The sequence below is a fragment of the Salvelinus namaycush genome, chromosome 27 (genome assembly GCF_016432855.1).
Source record: "Salvelinus namaycush isolate Seneca chromosome 27, SaNama_1.0, whole genome shotgun sequence".
Classification (NCBI taxonomy): Eukaryota; Metazoa; Chordata; class Actinopteri; order Salmoniformes; family Salmonidae; genus Salvelinus; species Salvelinus namaycush.
Genome location: NC_052333.1, coordinates 36,866,692 through 36,887,641, shown reverse-complemented (window position 1 = coordinate 36,887,641; position 20,950 = coordinate 36,866,692). Strand labels below are relative to the sequence as shown.

The following is a 20,950-nucleotide window of genomic DNA, read 5'->3' as shown; positions in this document are numbered from 1 at the left end:
ATATTGCGACGCGTCCGGTCTGGTCAGCATGTTACTTCCATCCCAAGGCTGTCTTACTCTCGCCCCGCTGCCAGGTACAAAAGTTATGTTGCGGTAGTTCTGTTCTCGGTCTATTTCATTTAAACTCTTTACCATCTATCGGAGTAAATAAGGAAAAAAGTTACTTTCGTCCCGGTTCTTCTAATTATAGACGATGTTACGGAGTCTAGTTGATAGGTAATCGACTAGCTGGACTGTTCCCCAGACTCCACGCGTAGGGATTTGTACAATGCTTAACAAGGCTATTGAACTTGACATTGGTGTCTGTCTTTATTCCTTTATCCAACCTATCATACTGAAACATGGTATCAGAAGTGGCTCGGAAAACACACGTTTGTTAATTTTGTAGCTAAGTACAGTATAGGCGCAGTTACGTTCCATATGCGAACACACGCCGTTTCCTACTCACAACGCTGATCAACTCGTTGTTAGCTGGCTAGCTAGCATCACTACCTACCTCCATGACTGAAGGCAAAGACATCTCCTATTCCATTGCTATGGCAGCGAACATTCCGCCACCAAATCACATGGTTCTCACAGGGGACTGGAATACTAATTGGGACAACTTCAGGGATGAATTCGAGGACTATGCGCTGGCGACCGGTCTACATGAGAAACCCAACGAGGTACAAGCGGCAACTCTGAGGAGTTTAATGGGCAGCGAATGCAGGCATATCTACCGGCACAATCTCACCCTCACGGCACGACAACAGTGTGATGCAAAGGCTATATTGGATGCATTGGAGAATTACTTCAAACCCGCCAGAAACGTCATTTACGAGCGGTTCGTTTTCGGAAGCTGCAAACAGGAAGAGGGTGAGTCAGTACACAACTTTGTAACCCGTTTGAGAGAGAAATCCGCCACTTGTGAATACGGGGGATTGAAAGATGAATTGATTCGTGACAAAATAGTACTGGGAATTGCAAATGAGAATACGCGCCGCCGTCTGAGAGAGAGAGGCTTAACATTAGTAACTGCCATCGAAATGTGCCGCACTGCTGAAGTCACTGACATGAGAATGAGAGCAATGGAAACGGAAACCCCACGCTCCGACGTTGATACTGTTCACGCTGTTGCTAGGCAGACATTCAGACAAAACCAATCGAGGCAGAGTAATTCACCACGAACGGTGAACACAGAGAGCCCCGTAGCATGTAAATACTGTGGGAATACACACACACGTGGCAAAGAGCACTGCCCTGCCTACGGAAAACCATGCAGAGCTTGTGGAACTAATAATCACTTTGCAAAAGTGTGTCTCAAAAGCAAAAGAAGGGTGAGTGAGGGCAAGATTCACTGTGTTGATGATGTTACTCAATGTTCAGAGCTGAACAGTGAAAGTGACATTTACATGCATGAATCCATTGGGGCTGTACACTCAAGAGGGAAGAAATGGTTTGTGACACTACGATTACACAACAAGCAACAACAATGTCAACTGGATTCGGGTGCTACTTGCAACGTAATGAGCTACAAAGACAAAATCAATCTGGCACCTGACACACATCTATTGCCCAGCGATACTAGACTAAAGCTGTACTCAGGAGAACTAATGAGCTCTATGGGCACCTTTGAGACCGAATGTGTTATTCGGGGACGCAAACACAAGCTGGAGTTTGAGATTGTGAAAACCAGTCAAAATCCTCTCCTCTCAGGCTCTACATGCGAACGCCTGGGACTGATGCAGTTCACTGTACCAAATGACCTGCACATTGTGGATCATGTCCAGCATGGACCCCTGTCCAAAGAACAACTACTCAGCAGATATGACGATGTATTCAACATGCCCGTTGAATCAGTGCCTGGGGAGGTACACTTTGAAGTGGATGAGAGCATCACTCCAGTCCAGTGTGCTCCTCGCAATGTGCCCATTGCAATGAAAGTGGCTGTGAAGGCCCAGCTGGACAAGTATGAGGCCGATGGCCACATGACATCTGTGACTGAACCAACTGACTGGATCAGCAATATGGTCATAGTGAAAAAAACAGAGAAGCTGAGGGTCTGCATCGACCCAAAGCATCTGAACCAAGCACTGAAACGATCCCACTACATCATGCCGACACTAGAGGATGTCCTCTATAAGCTTCCCAAGGCCAGGATTTTCACCTTGGTGGATGCCCGAGATGCATTCCTTCAATGCAAGCTGGACGAAGAAAGCAGCTTCATGACTACCTTCTGGACCCCCTGGGGTCGGAAACGCTGGCTCAAGCTCCCGTTTGGTGTCTCAGTGGCGCCTGAGGTATACCAACGCAAGCAGCACGAGTTACTGGCTGGGCTCAAGGGCATTGAACCCATCGCCGATGATATCCTGATCGTAGGCTGTGGTGAAACAGACGAAGAAGCAGAACGCGACCACGATGTGAAGCTCCTGGCACTGATGGAGCGCTGCCGATCAGTTAAGCTTCGTCTTGGCCTGAAGAAGCTGCAGTTCAAAGTGAAAGACGTCCACTTCCATGGCCACATTCTCTCGGCAAAAGGCCTGAAGCCGGACCCAGACAAGGTCCAAGCGATCCTCGACATGCCAAACCCGTCTGATGCAAAAGGAGTACAGCGTCTCATCGGCTTTGCAAACTATCAGCAGTCTGTGAGCCTCTGCGCCGGTTGCTGGACAAAGACACACCATGGCACTGGCTACCCAAGCACGAGGCCGCAGTGCAGGAGATAATCTCTGGCTTCATCCATGCCAGTGTTGCGCTACTACGACGTCACGAAGCCTGTCACAATCCAGAGCGACTCTAGCCAAAGGGGACTTGGATGCTGCCTTATGCAGGAAGGCCAGCCCGTTGCGTTTGCCTCGAGCGCTCACCCCCACCGAACAAAACTATGCACAAATTGAGAAAGAGTGCCTCAGCATCGTCTTCTCCTGCCAGCGATTCCATCACTACTTATATGGTCGAGAGCTGGTCACCGCTGAAACTGACCACAAACCACTCATTGCCATATTCAGTAAACCTCTCCTCAACGCGCCCAAGAGGCTTCAAAGCATGCTCCTGACTCTGCAAAACTACAGCCTGAAGGTCATTTATAAGCCAGGACCAGAGATGTACATCAGCGACACACTGAGCAGGGCAACAGCACAATGTACAGGTAGAGGCACTGCCTATCAGCGGCAGGCCATCTGTTCGCTACAGCAGGAACAATAAGATGTTCAACAGATCAATCAGGCAGACTACTTAAACGTCACAGATCACCGCCTAGCCCAGATCAGGCAACATACTGACAAGGACGAACACCTACAGTCACTGAAGTCCATGGCTCTCGCAGGTTGGCCATATCTGAAAGAGGAGACACCTTTCACAGTGAGAGAATACTGGACCTTTCGAGATGAGATCAGTGTGCAAAATGGCGTCTTGTTCAGAGGTCAGAAGGTCATTATTCCCAAATCACTACGTCCAGAGATGCTTACCCGCATACACTCCAGTCACGTTGGAGGTGACGCATGCTACCGCCAGGCTCGTGAAACATTATACTGGCCAAACATGCAAGCAGAAATTAAAGACTTTGTCAGCAACTGTACCACATGCAACGAGTACGCTCATGAACAGCAAAAGGAAACCATGATGTCACACGAACTGCCCACAAGGGCCTGGCAAATCATCAGCATGGACTTATTCAGCCACAGACAAAAGGACTATCTTCTCATCGTTGATCATTACTCTGACTTTTGGGAAATTGAACTGCTCCCTGACTTGTCTGCAGAGACGGTCATAAAGCGCTGCAAGGCGCAGTTTGCAAGGCAAGGTCAGCCTGACAAGGTAATCACGGACAATGGCCCACAATTCACTGCACAGTTCAAGCGTTTCGCCTCAGAATGGGAGTTTGACCACGTGACCTCCTCTCCAAGACACCCAAAAGCAAATGGCAAGGCAGAATCAGCTGTCAAGATTGCAAAAAAACTGTTAAGCAGGGCCTTGCGCGACAGCAACGACCCATGGAAAGCAATCTTACAGTGGAGGAACACACCCACCGAAAACATGGACAGCAGCCCAGCACAACGCCTTCTGTCCAGACGTCTGAAGACTACTATCCCCGTAGCTAACAAGCTACTTGAGCCCTGCGTCATGGTTGGCGTCACGGACAAACTGCATCACAGAAAGCAGCTCGCTAAGTGCTTCTACGACCGGACTGCTCGAGACCTACCAGAGCTGGAGGTGGGTGAAACTATAAGGATGAAACCGCTGCCGGGAGACCACACAGGACTTTGGAGGCTGGGCACATGCCTACAGAGAGTTGCACCACGTTCTTACCTGGTGGATGTTGGTGGCTCCCTCTATCGTCGCAATCGGGTGGATCTGCGCGTAGCAGAGCAGACAAACCAGAACATGCCATACACTCACCTAGATGAGCTGGATCACAGTCCAGGCCTAAGGGTAAGGGGTGCAGAATTGAGACATGAGCCAACTGAAGGTGAGGCTTCTACCCCACCAAACTCTCCAGCTCGTGGCCCTAATCCTACACCTGTCAGAGCCAATACTTACTCACAGGTGGGTCGGCTGTGCAAGCCACCGGACAGGCTTACTCTGTAAGCAAGAGACTTAACTTGTCTGTTAATAAAAAAAAAAAATAAAAAAAAAGGAAGATGATAACTGAAGTAAAAAGAAAATGTCATGCTTTTCAATTGTTATGACTTGACTGTTAAGAACTCAATGTTATGCCGTTATGTTTGCACTTTCTATTGAAAAGGATGATGTTACGGAGTCTAGTTGATAGGTAATCGACTAGCTGGACTGTTCCCCAGACTCCACGCGTAGGGATTTGTACAATGCTTAACAAGGCTATTGAACTTGACATAGCTGAAACAGACGAGTTGATTAACAAATAGGCTTATGTTTCTGCTTTCCAACATCTTGGTAGACTATCTAAATGTTACTGAATAAACTATTGATGGAGTTGTGCGGCGACGTTACATTTCTTACTAAGATTGCAGTATAACTGCAATTACTGCATCCAAAATACCACAGTTGATTGCAGTTACAACTTGTTTTTGAAAGGGATAAAATCAAAAGCTATCAATTTCGGCACCTAAAGAATTGCCCGCATTTACACGGAATAATGTTCATTTGTGACATCGGAGCTCCAGTCCACCCACACTACTCATCGCTATTGTAAATCGTGGAGTTAATTAATCTAAATTAGGTTTACAGAAGGGCATTTTCTATCGCCCTATTTGCGGGGTCGGGGCCTCAGATTTTCACAGATGGGCGGGTGCGGATGAACGAATAGCTGACCCATTCGTCGCTAAATGCTACTTGTACTTGACGAAACACAGGCATGTTATAGAAAAAGATGGCTAATGTGAATTTTCACCAGGTTTTTAAGTGGTTTGAGTGGGCACCGGGGAGGGGAAAACCTGTGTACTGCTAAGCTACAAACTTGACTGGTTTGTTTGGGGGTGGAAAAAAGGTCATGACGCCGATAGACAATAGCAAAGAATTAAGGTGGTAAGGGATTTTGTAGAAGCTTTAATCATTTATTGAATTTCATTTATTTTGCACAGTCACCCAGCAATCACGTACAGTATACACATTGTTTAAAATAGGTTTTCAAAAATAAAATGTTTCATATTTACCCAATCAGTCAAGCCATTTACAGTTAGTACATGGCTAACATCAAATTAGTACACAGTTCTTCCCAAGAAAGTAAGTTTGACAAATGTCCAATTTTAACCTAGATAATAATCCTATTAATAAAAATATAGCATTTAAAAAGCTTGATTTAATTCTCTACATTGTAATATTGCCATACAAATACAAGCATTACTTTAGGCAAAAAGGAATAGGCAGGGTGGCCAAAAATACAGTTCCCGGTCAAAACAAGATGAACCACATTGCTTGCCCTTTCTAGGGAGAGAGACTAGTTTAGCAACTAGCCCTCCTTTGGTCTAGGTCATCATGTAGCGCATGAATGGGGGAAACATGGTCATAGAGCAATTGCATTATTAATTTGGGTGATAAGTGGAGCTCCCCAACACCAAGTGGCTGGATAATCAGCTCATTAACAGTGAACATCAAATTGAAATAGTGGTTTGAAATTAGCATTCATCTGAAATTAACATGGACTGAAATGGCATGTACTTAACCCTTGAAATGTATACATTGGCCTCATTCAAGCTGATGGCCTGTGGCGTCCTAAGAAGATATACTGTATAATAGAGCATGGCAATTGGGACAACACTGAATGGTTATACATGCAGCCCATCACCCATAACACCTACTGTACAAGCCGGTATAACCAACACCAAAGATGGTAAAGATTGTCTTTGTTAGCGGAGCTCCCTATTGATGATGAATGAATCTGTCAGTATACACATATACTGACAGATTCACATATACAGTATAATGACTGAAGCGCTTCATCCTACTAAAGTGCCAGAAAACATCTGCTCAATTAAGTTGATAAACTTGCCTATTGTATATGAGCATTCTAGAGCATTCCATTTAATTTAATGTTTTCCCTGGTGTGTAAGTGCAACGGAATAAGGGTCAGGGAAAAAAGCTAATCTGACTGCATTTCCAAGTGAGCAATAAAACAAATTGAGAGATTTACAGAGGCATCAAGGACAAAAAAGTTTAGATGGTATATGATACACTAACAAATGTTTCCTCCTTGGCCTAAATTATATAAGATAATGCAGGACTTCTATACATGGACAGATTACTGCTAATGTTGGCGTGTGTGTGAACCGGCAACCTACATGCGTATCAACCTCTGTATATGCATACGTGTAGGCCAGAGGGCTTCCCCCCATTACACCAGGACTTTGGTCACGAAGGTGGTGGCGAGGGCCAGGTGCAGGAAGCGCATTCGGGGCAGGCCCGGGGCAGCGTTGCACAGGTCCGTGCTACAGCAGGTCTTGTTTACGCTGTAGACTGTGGTGTTGGAAATGTAAGGGATCTTGGTATCAGTCACCTTGTTGCAGTTGTCCATTTTCAGGCAGCCTTTTGTCTTGATGTCCAAAACCTTAGCTGTGGATGAAAAGACAGACATAATGTGGTGCCTCTTAACTTATTTACTTGGGCATCGTCGTGCCAAGTGGCACGTAATTCAACAAACTACGAATCGTAAGTGGTTTTCCATAAGCTTTTTGCCCCAAGGCAGAATGCTGACAAGTGAAATTTTAGCATCTGCAAAGGGATGGTAGCAGGTTGTCTTGCTTCCTTGTTGGCTTCTGAAGAGGACAAAGGCTCTTTAAAAGGTGTAAAAATAAACCTTACTGTTGTACTGGTGTTTGTAGCACAAACTCACTTGTCTTTTACCAATTTTGCTGATACTGTAAGCTGCTTATTGAGGAAAGTTCGTACTTACAATGACTGCTATATATGGTTGTTTATCTACCGGTGTTGAACGCACTAAGTCGCACTGGATAAGAGCGTCTGCTAAATGATTACAATGAAAGACACCTATGACCCGTGTCAGCCAGTCCTTAGGTCCTTACCTGCTTTTCCGACACCGTTGAAACATTGCTCCCCGGCCTCGCAGGTGACTTTGGTCTTGAAGAGGCAGATTTGACATTCGTAGCACTGCAGAGCCTGGCCTGGGATGAGAAAGCAAGATAAATAAAAACGAAGCAATAAATGACCATGCCATTCTACAAATTATCATGTTCAAGTAAACCTTCTTGTAGATAAGCCCCTCGACCTAATGCGTGTTGATGCAATCCTACATCATTGAGACAGTCTCTTAACATGGGATGGGCCAAACGCAACGTTTTAGCCGTTGACTCTCCCCGGTTTTGTTCACTTCAGTGGATGAAGGGCCCAACCTGCGTAGGTACCATTATGGTTAGTCATAGAAGGGCATGGTTGTTTGAATATTTGTTCACTACTCAAAACAAAGGCTGATGCTTTGTGTGTAGCTCTTGATGGGGACAGACAAAATGGCTGCTTCCCAGTAAGCGCCACTCCAAAAACAGAGCCATATCTGGTCAGGGAACTACCCTACTTTATAAAATAGTTTAGTGGTTTTAGAGGGCAGAGGAATGGTCTGCCGGAAACTACAGAATGAAATCAATGACCGCAACAACCATAAATTCAACCAATTAGTTGCAAGTCCCTGAGCAAGTTGACTTATTCAAATAACACTCCCAGACACACGCAGTACCTTAGGAGTTCAAAACCTGTCCATCAAGTCGTGTGTGACAAACTCATCCCATGACTGGGCCAGTAAGTAAAACAGCGTACGTATATGCCAGTGTGTGCACGTCACCTACAAATGTAGGCGTTTCCATGAAGCGGGAAAACATGGTGTGGCCTTCAATTATCAATGTCTGGTGGACAAAACAAATAATTTAAGCAATTTTTGATTGAGCCAAGGAACATTGGGTTGCTTAGAAAGGTTGTAAAAGCGCCATGCAGAAGCCTGCACCCCCCTCCCAAACACTGGTTTCGGTCACACCCAATCAAAGAAAGTGCCACTCCTGATTTAAAAAAAACCACACCAAACTTCCATTGAATGCGAGCGGATCCCCAAAATCCAACCAAATGACTCAACTGCTTGGGTGTCATGTTCCACACACTATATACACACAAGAGTACGTGTACACCTTCAAATTAGTGGATTCGGCCGTTTCATCCACACCCATTGCTGACGGGTGTATAAAAGTGAGCACACAGCCATGCAATCTCCTTAGACAAACATTGGCAGTAGAATGGCCTTACTGAAGAGCTCAGTGACTTAATGTAGCACTGTCATAGGACGCCACCTTCACAAGTCAGTTCGTCATATTTCTGCCCTGCTACAGCTGCCCCTGTCAAATGGAAGTGCTGTTATTGTGAAGTGGAAACGTCTAGGGGCAATTAACATCAGCCGCGAAGTGGTAGGCCACAAGCTCACAGAATGGGAACCCCAAGTGCTGAAGCACGTAGTGCGTAAAAAAATCATCTGTCCTCAGGTTCAACACTCACTACTGAGTTCCAAATTGACTCTGGACGCAACGTCAGCACAAGAACTGTTAGTCGGGAGCTTCATGAAATTGGTTTCCATGGCCGAGCAGCCGTACACAAACCTGAAGATCACCATGCGCAGTGCCAAGCGTCAGTTGGAGTGGTGTAAAGCTTGGCGCCATTGGACTCTGGAGGAGTGGAAACGCATTCTCTGGAGTGATGAATCACGCTTCACCATCTGGCAGGCCGATGGACAAATCTGGGTTTGGCGGCTGCCAGGAGAACCATCTGCCCCAATGCATAGTGCCAACTGTAAAGTTTGGTGGGAGGAGGAATAATGACCTGGGGATGCTTTTCATTGTTCGGGCTTGGCCCCTTAGTTCCAGTGAAAGGAACTCCATATTTATGCCCATGGTTTTGGAATGAGATGTTCGACGAGCAGGTGTCCACGGTCTTTGATACACTACATGACAAAGTATCATTATGTAACCTTCCAGACATTGATTCAGCTTTTATCCAACTTTAAAGCCACTCAGTGTATCAAAACCGCTTGTTGCCATGTGATCTGATCATTCAATCATTGTTTGAATTCCATTCTTTAGGTTCAAATATGAAATAAGGTGTCTTTCCGACAAGGACATCCTTGAGGGAATACCCAGAGAATGCAGACAGGACAGATGTAAGCGCACAAGTAAACTTCTACTTTTCAAAAACCTTCCCACTCAATGCTTTGATCTAAATGCAGAGGCTGCATTTACAAAAGCTGCCAAATTCTGATATTTTTTCCACTTATTGGTCTTCTGACCAATCAGAGCAGCTCTTTTGACAATTGTTCTAAAGAGCAGAGTTGGACTGCCTGTGTAAACTCAGCCTAAGTGACGGTTTCCCAGACACAAATCAAGCTTAGTCCTGGACTAAAGCTATTTTGACCACGTTTTTTAGTTCAAGACTAGACTGAAATGTGTCCGGGAAACCATCCCCATGAGTGAAAACAATAGACTTCAATGAGAATGCTAATTCCCCTACCATACCACTACAGTACATACAACAACCTACAGGCTCAGCTCCTGAAAGCACACCAAACAAGGTTGCCATACTGTGCATAGTAACGTACGGGCCTACATAACGTACATGAGTCATGACATGAATGTTTTTCTGTCAGTCTTGGGGCCGCGCCTTGAAATTATCCTCTTCACAAATCCGGTCAAACCCGTTGCCCAGTCTCTCCCATCGCTCCACCAATCGGTCACCGCCTCACACAAACAGGTGACAGTCAGGTAGCGCAAACAGAACTGCCGCTAGGCTTACACAGTTGGCTGCACTCCTGCCACAACAGGTAATTTACCGACGCAATGAGGGTGTTAAGGATGAGCGCACACGCCTTGTTCGGGCACGCAAGGGCATGGGGAGACGCGATGAGTCACATGGGAACTGACCGAGGCACCATAATGGTCATTGTCTGATTCTATATTTGTCGTCATGGGGATTAGGGGGAATGTTCACCACACAAGCAACCTCTTAATAATTGTCTCCACCATCATTGCCTTTTAAGAGGACAGTGACCATTGAGTATGAATAAACAGTTGCTCATACAACTCACACTAAAAAATGCCCAAACAATGATGTGGCCTATGACTGTCAAAATGTTATGCTTTAAGGCAGACTGGACATACTATATATGTTTAGGACATACATTATTAGAAACAATGTGGTTTGTGTTATACCACATAAGGGGAATTATTATTACATGGACAAAGTGTAAGGCAGACTGATAAATACACAAGATTACTATGTCACGAAATAGTCGTCATGGGGAATTTTATTGGCCTGTTGCAACATTCAAGCATCTTAAATTCCCCCACCTGAAAGAAAACTCCTAAACTACTATGCAGTATTGCATGGGTTCCATTAGAACTACCAAGCCAACCAAAACAGCCTTGATAATCAGTTGTATAGTCCCCTGTACAGTCCTCAGCCCTATTTATGTTTTTGTATATTGTCGGGTGTTTGTTCTGTAAGGAGTTTTACGCAAGCAGCGGTGTAAAGTACTAAGTTGTATTTTTGGGGTATCTGTACTTCATTTATATTTGAAAACTTACTTTACTTTTTATTCCATACATGATCCCTGACACCCAAAAGTATGTTACATATTGAATGCTTAGCAGGAGAGGAAAATGGTCCAGTCACGCACTTAAGGGAACATCCCTGGTCATCCCTACTGCCCCTGATCTGGTGGACTCACTAAACACACATGCTATGTTTGTAAATTACATCTGTGTGTTGGTGTGCCCCTTGCTGTCTGGTTTGCTTAATATAAAAAGGAATTTGAAATGATTTATACTTCAGCAATAACATTTACTTTTGATACTTATGTAGATTTAAAACCAAATACTTTTACTCAAGTAGTATTTTACTGGGTGACTGTCACGCAAGTTATTTTCTATTACTTGAGTAAAATTACAGTATGACAACTGGGTACTTTTTCCACTACTGGACACAAGGCAACATTCTGTGAAAAGAGACAAAATGCCATCTTAAAAAAGATACCTAAAGTAAACTGGTAGCATAAGGAAATATTCTCCCTGTGTTACTGTTGGACAAAAACACTACATTTGCAGATCCTCATCTCATCAGGTTTTATAAATGAGCAAAACAGACTTGATAGATTTCTAAAATGAGTACCAAAGTTGTCCACCTGATGACAATGTTCCTGATGAGACTTCCATGGTGTGTCGTAATCTAGAGCCTTGACCAGGCAGATTAAGGCTTTCAACAAACATTGTGTATTGAATTCCAGTGAACGAAAGGTAGATCAGGATTCAGTAAATTAACCAACCAGGTTATTCAGGTTCAGGACAATTGGTTACGCAACTCCCAGTTAAGGCCCACCATGAAGTACAGTGCAACAAAATAATTGAAAAGGGGAGGACAGTGGCGATGATTCTATTAATTTTAAGTGGTCTCAACTGAGCAAGTCTCATCTTATTTAAATAACCTGGACATATAGTACACAAAATATTTGCTTATGCGCTAAAATCCTTCACAAATAAAGCCTGGAACTACTCCAATGTTCATTCCAACCTGTATTCAGTAAAGCCGAGCACAAGCCAAAGTATTTAGTATTGTTTGCCTTTCCCAATTTATCCGTTTCCCCTAAACGTTTTCTAAAAAAGGTTATATTTGACAAAAACACTACATTACCAAAAGTATGTAAATACCCAATAAATTACTGGGAGTTTATATATGGAGTGTGCTACTCTTTATTTTCATAGTTGACACCTGCTCGTCAAACATATAATTCCAAAATAAGGGGCATTAATATGGAGTTGGTCAACCGTTGCTGCTACAACAGCCTCTACTCTTCTGGAAAGGCTTTCCACTAATTGTTGGAACATTGCTGCGGGCACTTGCTTCAATTCAGCCACAAGAGCATTAGTGAGGTCGAGCACTGATGTTGGGTGATTAGGCCTGGCTTACAGTTGGCGTTCAAATTCATCCCAAAGGTGTTCGATGGGGTTGGGGTCAGGGCTCTGCAGGCCAGTCAAGTTCTTCCACACCGATCTCGACATTTCTGTATGGACCTCGCTTTGTGCACAGGGGCATTGTCATGCTGAAACGGGAAAGGGCCTTCCCCGAACTGTTGCCAAAGTTGGAAGCACAGAATCGTCAAGAATGTCATTGTATGCTGTAGCGTTAATAAATTCCATTCACTGGAACTAAGGTGCCTAGCCCGAACCATAAAAAACAGCCCCAGACCATTATTCCTCCGCCACCAAACTTTAGTTTAAGATGGCATCCTACGATGGTGCCAGGTTAAGTCACTGAGCTCTTCAGTAAGGCCATTCTACTGCCAATGTTTGTCTATGGAGATTGTGTGGCTGTGTGATTTTATACACCTGTCTGCAATGGTGTGGCTAAAATAGCTAAATCCACTAATTTCAAGGGGTATCCACATACTTTTGTGTATACATAGTGTACCATAATTCCCATGACAATGCAGTTGTCAAGTAAAATGTTTTACCTTGAGGGTGTCAGCAATGCACACTATTTCTACTCCATGTCCCTGAAAGGTTTAACCTCTTAAACTCTGGCGCCATCTGGTGGCATTTTCTAAACTACACATTGTCTACTGCCCTCAAAGTACATTTCAGTTTTACAAAAGTCCTACAAACACATCCTTAGTACTGTTAGAAAGGTAAGAACTGTGGGATTCAGATAAAGGTATCAACATTTCCAAGATGAGTTTCTATTGCACAAATTCAGGTAGGACCCTCCCATTTGGTTCCTAGTGAATACACCCCAGAGTATTACACTGAACAACACTGAGCCAAAAGAGTAAGCCAGCAACATTACATTCTTAGTTTCACCAACAAAAAACTTTAGGGGAACCTATGCAAATGTATCAAATTATGTTCTGAAAATATTTGGTAAAAATCATGAGAAATGAGGCCAGAAATTGTGTGTGTCATTTTGATTCTTACATATTCACAATCCAGGAAGAACTCAGTCAAGGTAGATGACTGCAGAAAATCCTATCGTAAGGGTGTGGTTTGAAACCTGAGATGGTACAAAGGCTTGCTTAGCAGAATTAAGGTAATACATAAAAACGGCAAGCCTGTAAAAATCAGATGCATAATGTGGACAGGTTCTGACGCGCAATCTAGGCGAGTCTAGTATGCCTGGATCTGTGCCTAAGGGTTTGACAAACCACAAATACCAACCCAAACATCAAATAGGGTGGAATGAATTTGGCTAAAATAAAAATGTACAAGAGCCACCAAGTTAGGAATAATGGCGTTTCATGGCAAATTAAAGGTATACTTCACCCAAATTATGAAGTTTCCTTAGCCTGTTAGCAATACATGTTATTCTTTACCAGAGGGATTTTAAAAATGCATTTTATTTCACCAGGTAGGCCAGTTGAAAACAAGTTCTCATTTACAACTGCTACCTGGCCAAAATAAAGCAAAGCGACAAAAACAACAGAGTTACACATGGGATAAAGAAACGTACAGTCAATAACACAATAGAAAATCTATGTACAGTGTGTGCAAGTGTAGTAAGATTAGAATATACTACAAGCCACCAGGGTCTGATAACTTGGATGGAAAATTACTGAGGATAATAGCGGGCGATATTGCCACTCCTATTTGCCATATCTTCAATCTAAGCCTACTAGAAAGTGTGTGCCTTCAGGCCTGGAGAGAAGTAAAATAATTTCCGCTACCCAAGAATAGTAAAGCCCCTTTTACTGGCTCAAATAGGCGACCAATCAGCCTGTTATCAACCCTTAGAAAACTTTTGGAAAAAATTGTGTTTGACCAGATACACTATTTTAATGTAAATAAATTGACACTCATCACGATTATAGGGAAGGACATTCAACAAGCACAGCACTTACACAAATGACTGATTGGCTGAGAGAAAATTATAAAACGATTGTCGGGGCTGTTTTGTGTGGCTTTTGACATTATCGATCATAGTCTGCTGCCGGAAAGTCTCGTTATAGCTTTACACCCCCTGCTATATTGTGGATAGAGTTATGTCTAAAAAGAACAGAGGGTGTTCTTTAATGGAAGCCTCTCCAACATAATCCAGGTAGAATCAGGAATTCCCCAGGGCAGCTGTTTAGGCCCCTTTTCAGATGACTCAACCTTCTTGCCCTTTGTGCTGTTGTCTGTGCCCAATGTTTGTACCATGTTTTGTGCTGCTACCATGTGTTGCTGCCTTGCTATGTTGTTGTCTTAGGTCTCTTTATGTAGTGTTGTCCCTTGTGTGTTTTGTCCTACACACAAAAGTTTGGGGTCACTTAAAAATGTTCTTATTTGAAGACAAAAAGCTATTTTTTTGTCCATTAAAATATCATCTCTTGATCAGAAATACAGTGTAGACATTGTTAATGTTGTAAATGACTATTGTAGCTGGAGTTTCAGAAGAAAGTTTTGTTTCTGGACATTTTGAGCCTGTAATAGAACCCACAAATGCTGATGCTCCAGATACTCACCTAGTCTAAAGAAGGACAGTTTTATTGCTTCTTTAAATCAGAACAGTTTTCAGCTGTGCTAACATAATTGCAGAAGACTTTTCTAAAGATCAATTAGCCTTTTAAAATGATCAACTTGGATTAGCTAACAACGTGACATTGGAACACAGGAGTGATGGTGTCTGATAATGGGCCTCTAAATGCCTATGTAGATATTCCATTAAACCTGCCGTTTCCAGCTACGATAGTCATTTACAACGTCTACACTGTATTTCTGATCAATGATATTTTAAAAACGGACAATTTTTAAAATGTATTTAAAAAACAATTACATTTCTAAGTGACCCCAAACTTTAATGGTAGGGTATAATTTTAAATCCAGCCCCCGTCCCCGCAGGCAGCCTTCTGGTAGGCCGTCATTGTAAATAAGAATTTGTTCTTAACTGACTTGCCTAGTTAAAGGTTAAATAAAAATAAACACTGTATACATCAGCTACTACAGCGACTGCATTATTTAATTTTAGAGTGGGTGGCAAGGAATACATTAGTCCTAAATATTAATCAACTTAAAGCATTGTATTTGGGACATTCACTAAACCTCAACTAAATATTGTAATTCATAATGTGGCATTTGAGCAAATTGAGATTAAACTGCTTGGAGTGACCCTGGATTGGAAACTATCATGGTCAAAACATGATACAACAGTAGCTAATGTAACAGTATAGCTTCCGTCCCTCTCCTCGCCCCTACCTGGGCTCGAACCAGGGACCCTCTGCACACATCAACAACTGACACCCACAAAGCATCGTTACCCAACGCGCCACAAAAGCCGCGGCCCTTGCAGAGCAAGGGGAACAACTACTTCAAGGTCTCAAGAGCGAGTGACGTCACCGATTGAAACGCTATTAGCGCGCACCACCGCTAACTAGCTAGCCATTTCACATCGGTTACACTAAGATGGGGAGAAGTCTGTCCATAAAGCGCTGCTCTGCCTTCTTGACAACACGGTCAACAAGCCCTAGTTTGTCACACCTGGACTACTGTCGTGTGGTCAGGTGCCACAAAGAGGGACTTTGAAAAATTGCAACTGGTTCAGAACAGGGCAGTGCGGCTGGCCCTTAAAATGTACATGGAGAGCTAGTATTAATGATATGCATGTCAAGCTCATGGCTCAAAGTGGAGGAGAGATTGACTTCATCACTACTTGGTTTGTAAGAAGTGTTGACATGCTGAATGCACCGAGCTGTCTGTTTAAACTACAAGCACACAGCTCGGACACACATGCATACCCCACAAGACATGCCAGAGGTCTCTTCACAATCCACAAGTCCAGAACAGACTATGGGAGGTGCACAGTATTACATGGAACTCTATTCCACATCAGGTAACTGATGCAAGCAGTAGAAGCAGATTATTATATATTTTTTCTCCACACTTTATGAAACAGTGGGGGCTGAAGAGATACGGGCCATAGCACACGTTCACTAATATTGTTGTGTAGTGGTATCATACGTTGTGGATGTGGTGGTGAGACAGTTATGTACTGTCATCCCAGGTTTACAAAGATGGGCTACATTAGCCCAAGATGTACTCTTAAGGAGCCTAATGGTACCGTTACTCCTGACGGTCCTGTTACTCCTTAAGATCCAAGGACCTCATGTTATTTTCAGAGGTAGACTGGCTCTGGCAGCCAAAAACTCAATTTAAACCGAATCGATTCTCAATTGCGATAAGGTTCTAGAATTTTACACAATTTTAACCGTAACAGTAGCAGCCAACAGTATTTTTCAGTGACATTTTTCTGGCAGCTTTCATCCTTTACACACAGGTGTTCGGGAACATGCTAGATAGCTCATTAGTACAGGTGGTCCCTCAGTCTTCTGTAAACACACACTGTAACATGGAGATATGGCAGTGTGGGAACACTAACCCTATAAAAAAGGTGTGAATCAATTTAACGTTTTGTTTTTGAAAATGATCGCTAATTTGAAAGGTCCTTATGCTTCCAAAATCAAATCACAAGTGATACGTATTAATGTTCAGACCAAGCGTTGGTGCTCTTAAGAGCCACTGAACAGGCTGATTGGCACATGGGTTCTGTTGCTCATTAGAAATTTTTTTTATTTCAGTCTTCCTGACCAATATCTTGTTTGGTTATTGATGTTTGCCCCCTGTAGGCACTGTAGGAAAGCTATTTAACTTCCTCAAAATCCCAATAATTCATTTAAGATAAACAATCTAATTGTAGTTTTGACCGAGGATGTTTAGTGGCGCAATTCCACACCTAAGGTGTTCGGTGCAGTATTTCTCAAGTTTAAAAAAATGTGTGAAGTGTGGTCTTATGTAAACAGAGCTGCTAGGCAAGTCTGTCTCACTATGTTATTGGATGAAGAGCAACTCACCGCACCTATGTTAGTGGGCATATGGACATAAACAAATCAAAACCAAACCTTAAATTTACCCGGTGTGATAGATGTTCCAAACTGTGTTTTAGACAAGATTGACTACTGCCAAAGTTATTCCATTTCCACTTTGAGTCAATTTTGACACGAACATAATTGACTCAGATGTCACAGGCTGTTTTCAAAGGGATTCATTGTTTATTAAAGGCAGTCCCTTTTTTATTTTTTACCCCCTTTTCTCCCCAATTTTCGTGGTATCCAATCGCTAGTAATTACTATCTTGTCTCATCACTACAACTCCCGTACGGGCTCGGGAGAGACGAAGGTCGAAAGCCATGCGTCCTCCGAAGCACAACCCAACCAAGCCGCACTGCTTCTTAACACAGCGCGCCTCCAACCCGGAAGCCAGCCGCACCAATGTGTCGGAGGAAACACCGTGCACCTGGCCCCCTTGGTTAGCGTGCACTGCGCCCGGCCCGCCACAGGAGTCGCTGGAGCGCGATGAGACAAGGATATCCCTACCGGCCAAACCCTCCCTAACCCGGACAGCGCATGTCAATTGTGCGTCGCCCCACGGACCTCCCGGTCGCGGCCGGCTGCGACAGAGCCTGGGCGCGAACCCAGAGACTCTGGTGGCACAGCTAGCGCTGCGATGCAGTGCCCTAGACCACAAGGCAGTCCCTTTTTAACAAAATGATTCTGTACATAAGAGTGGAGGAAGGGGAGGACCATCCTAATCAAATTTCATAATTGTAAAACGCATCTAAAAAGGATAACTCAATAAAACTATACAAAATATATTCACGTCACCAAATAATTGATTAAAACACTTTTGCAATGGTCTACAGTAGCCTCAACAGCATGCTGTAGGGTAGCACAATGGTGTTGCCGGAGGACAGCTAGCTTCCGTCCTCCTCTTGGTACATTGACTTCAATACAAAATCTAGGAAGCTCTTGGTTCTCACCCTCTTCCATAGACTTACACAGCAATTATGACAACTTCCGGAGGACGTACTCCAACTTATCAGAGCTCTTGCAGCATGAACTGACATGTCCACCCAATCAAAGGATCAGATAATTAATCTAGTACTGAAAGCATAAGCTACAGCTAGCTATCACTGAAGTGCATAAAATGTGTTGAGTAGTTGACTCAGAAAAGTTTCAACAAATTAATTTCTTCAAAAGTGAAGAAAAAAAAGTTCCACTTAGCTAGCAAATGCAGCTAGCTAGTTGTCCCCCCATGGGACGGTTGAGCTAAAGTAGGCTAATGTGATTAGCATGAGGTTGTAAGAACATTTCCCAGACATATCTGATATGGGCAGAAAGCTTAACATCTTGTTAATCTAACTGCACTGTCCAATTTACAGTAGCTAATACAGTGAAAGAATACCATGCTATTGTTTGAGGAGTGCGCACAGTTATCAAATTGAAAATGTATCAATTAGGCACGTTTGGGCAGACTTGATACAACATTTTGAACAGAAATGCATTGGTTCAGGCTAAAAATGTGCACATACACTGCTGCCATCTAGTGGCAAAATATCAAAATGGCGCCTAACCTGGAATAATACATTGACCCTTCGCTTGCATTTCAAAGATGAAAAAATGAACACATGTTTTTTCCTTTGTATTGTCTTTTACCAGATCCTAATGTGTTATATTCTCCTACATTAATTTCACATTTACACTAACTTCAAAGTGTTTCCTTTCAAATGGAATCAAGAATGTGCATATTCTTGCTTCAGGTCCTGAGCTACAGGCAGTTAGATTTGGGTATGTCATTTGCTAACTGCTTACTGACTACAAAGGCACATTACTGCATGATTGTAGTGGGTTTACTAATGTATTAGCTATGTTGACTAGGACATTACTTTAGCTAATAAGGGGACAACGATGTGTGTAGCAGTTATGACATGGTTTGGAAAAGTTTTTTGCTAGGTCACATACAGCTGATGTGTTGTTCATTGAAGTCCACAAACGAAGGGGAAAGGTGAGAGTAGAGTGCATTGAGACTACAATGGATACGTGGCTACAATCAAAGTGAACTGTGTTTATGCGTGATTAGGTGTGTATACATTTCGCCGATCCTGTTAAAATGTTTCTTCAACGGAAACAAACGAAGCGGAATTTTTTTTAAACAACGGAATTTATCCAATAGAAACTCGTTTGCAACTGTTGGACTAAGGATTACACCCTAGATAAACTAGATACAGGCAAGAATCACTCTCTGTCCAAGAATTTCTCGCGACCTGTGCTCCTACGTTGTAAACTTTTCATAGGCTAGGTTGTAGCAACCTCATGATAGGTTTAGGGAAAATGTAGTAGCCTAGACCTATCGATGTTAAATTGAACTGGGTGAAAGGAAAATGAATGACAGTCATCCAACGTGCTGTAATATAAATAAGGTCATGCTCATTAAAAAATAAATCGTCCTCTCTCATCATAAACGGCACTGACTGCCACAATAGACTCCTTACTCCAATGACTTAAGTGTAATGGAACTGAGAGTCATGAACAATGGCTTGGGCTAGTAGCTACAACGTTACAATTTCTAGAAGCGGCATCGTGCCAACAATAATCACTACTTAGCTAAGACATATGATTAAATCAGTTTCAGATATTAATCTCAAATGTTTCATTGATGTCAATTGAAGACTCAAATAAAGGCCACTTCATTATCATCACTTCAATGAAGGATGATTAAAACTGTTCAAAAAGCTGTTGAACATTATTTTATTGTAACCAGTTTATGGAAGAATCCGAGCTCTTTCTTATTATACTTTAAATTAACATACAATTATAAAGACTAAAAAATATATCACACACAAGCAGCATATTCAGTTAGCATTATAACATGGACAAATAGCAGCAGATAGAATTTCATAATACTGTTATATATTTTGAGCTTTTCAGATAAACTAGTACAATTACTTATTTTTTGCCCCTTTTCCGATCTTTCTATGATACGAGAATCCGAACTTTCAAATGCAAACGATTGGGCTGATTTTCAGATTTTTTCACTAGTAATTGGTCTTTTGACCAATCAGACCAGTTAATTTGCCAATAATTGGGCAAAAGATCTGAATCTGGTTTCTTAAGACATCCACGTTTTCTAATTGGCTGTAAAGTTAACCTATTGATATGATAAACTATCATGTATCTTGTTACAAGAAAATACAGGTTAGCTTCGAATGATGAAAAGGATTGTCGAATATCGTTTAGTCTAAACAATTCATTACACACATATCGAAGATTGTTTTAGGTCTCAAAATGAAACCTAAATGATACAAGCAATTGTTTCTTACCAACTGAAAAACACAGGCCAACTGCGAAAATGCTGAGAATAATTCTGTTCATCGTTGAAACAAAAAAGAAGTTTCGCAGGTGTTTCTATCCTTGCCTCTATGGACCGTTAGCTATGTGCTCAAAACAACAAAGCTGATCACCAACTCGCTATTTATAACCTCCCTCCCATCACCACAGACGCGTCGCCGTTATACAAGGTAGAGGTATCTTGGCCACATTCCGTTGCAAAACGTCCTGAACGTTGCAGATAGAAATTCCACGAATAGAGCCGGCGTGATTCCTTATTCTACATGTCGGAGCAGGGCAGTGCATACATACCTTTGAGGGGAGCATGTG

The 20,950-nt window shown here is 42.8% G+C and overlaps 1 protein-coding gene across 1 annotated transcript; it reads right to left on the bottom strand.

Moving 5' to 3' along the window:
* Nucleotides 1–6,787: 6,787 nt before the first annotated feature.
* Nucleotides 6,788–7,830, bottom strand: LOC120022402 (prostate stem cell antigen-like). The gene is made up of 3 exons (XM_038966290.1): nt 7,803–7,830; nt 7,476–7,574; nt 6,788–7,005 (listed from the first exon to the last, which is right to left on the bottom strand). Exons 1-3 carry the CDS (start codon nt 7,828–7,830, stop codon nt 6,788–6,790), a joined length of 345 nt encoding a protein of 114 aa, XP_038822218.1.
* Between the last annotated feature and the right edge of the window lie 13,120 nt (nt 7,831–20,950).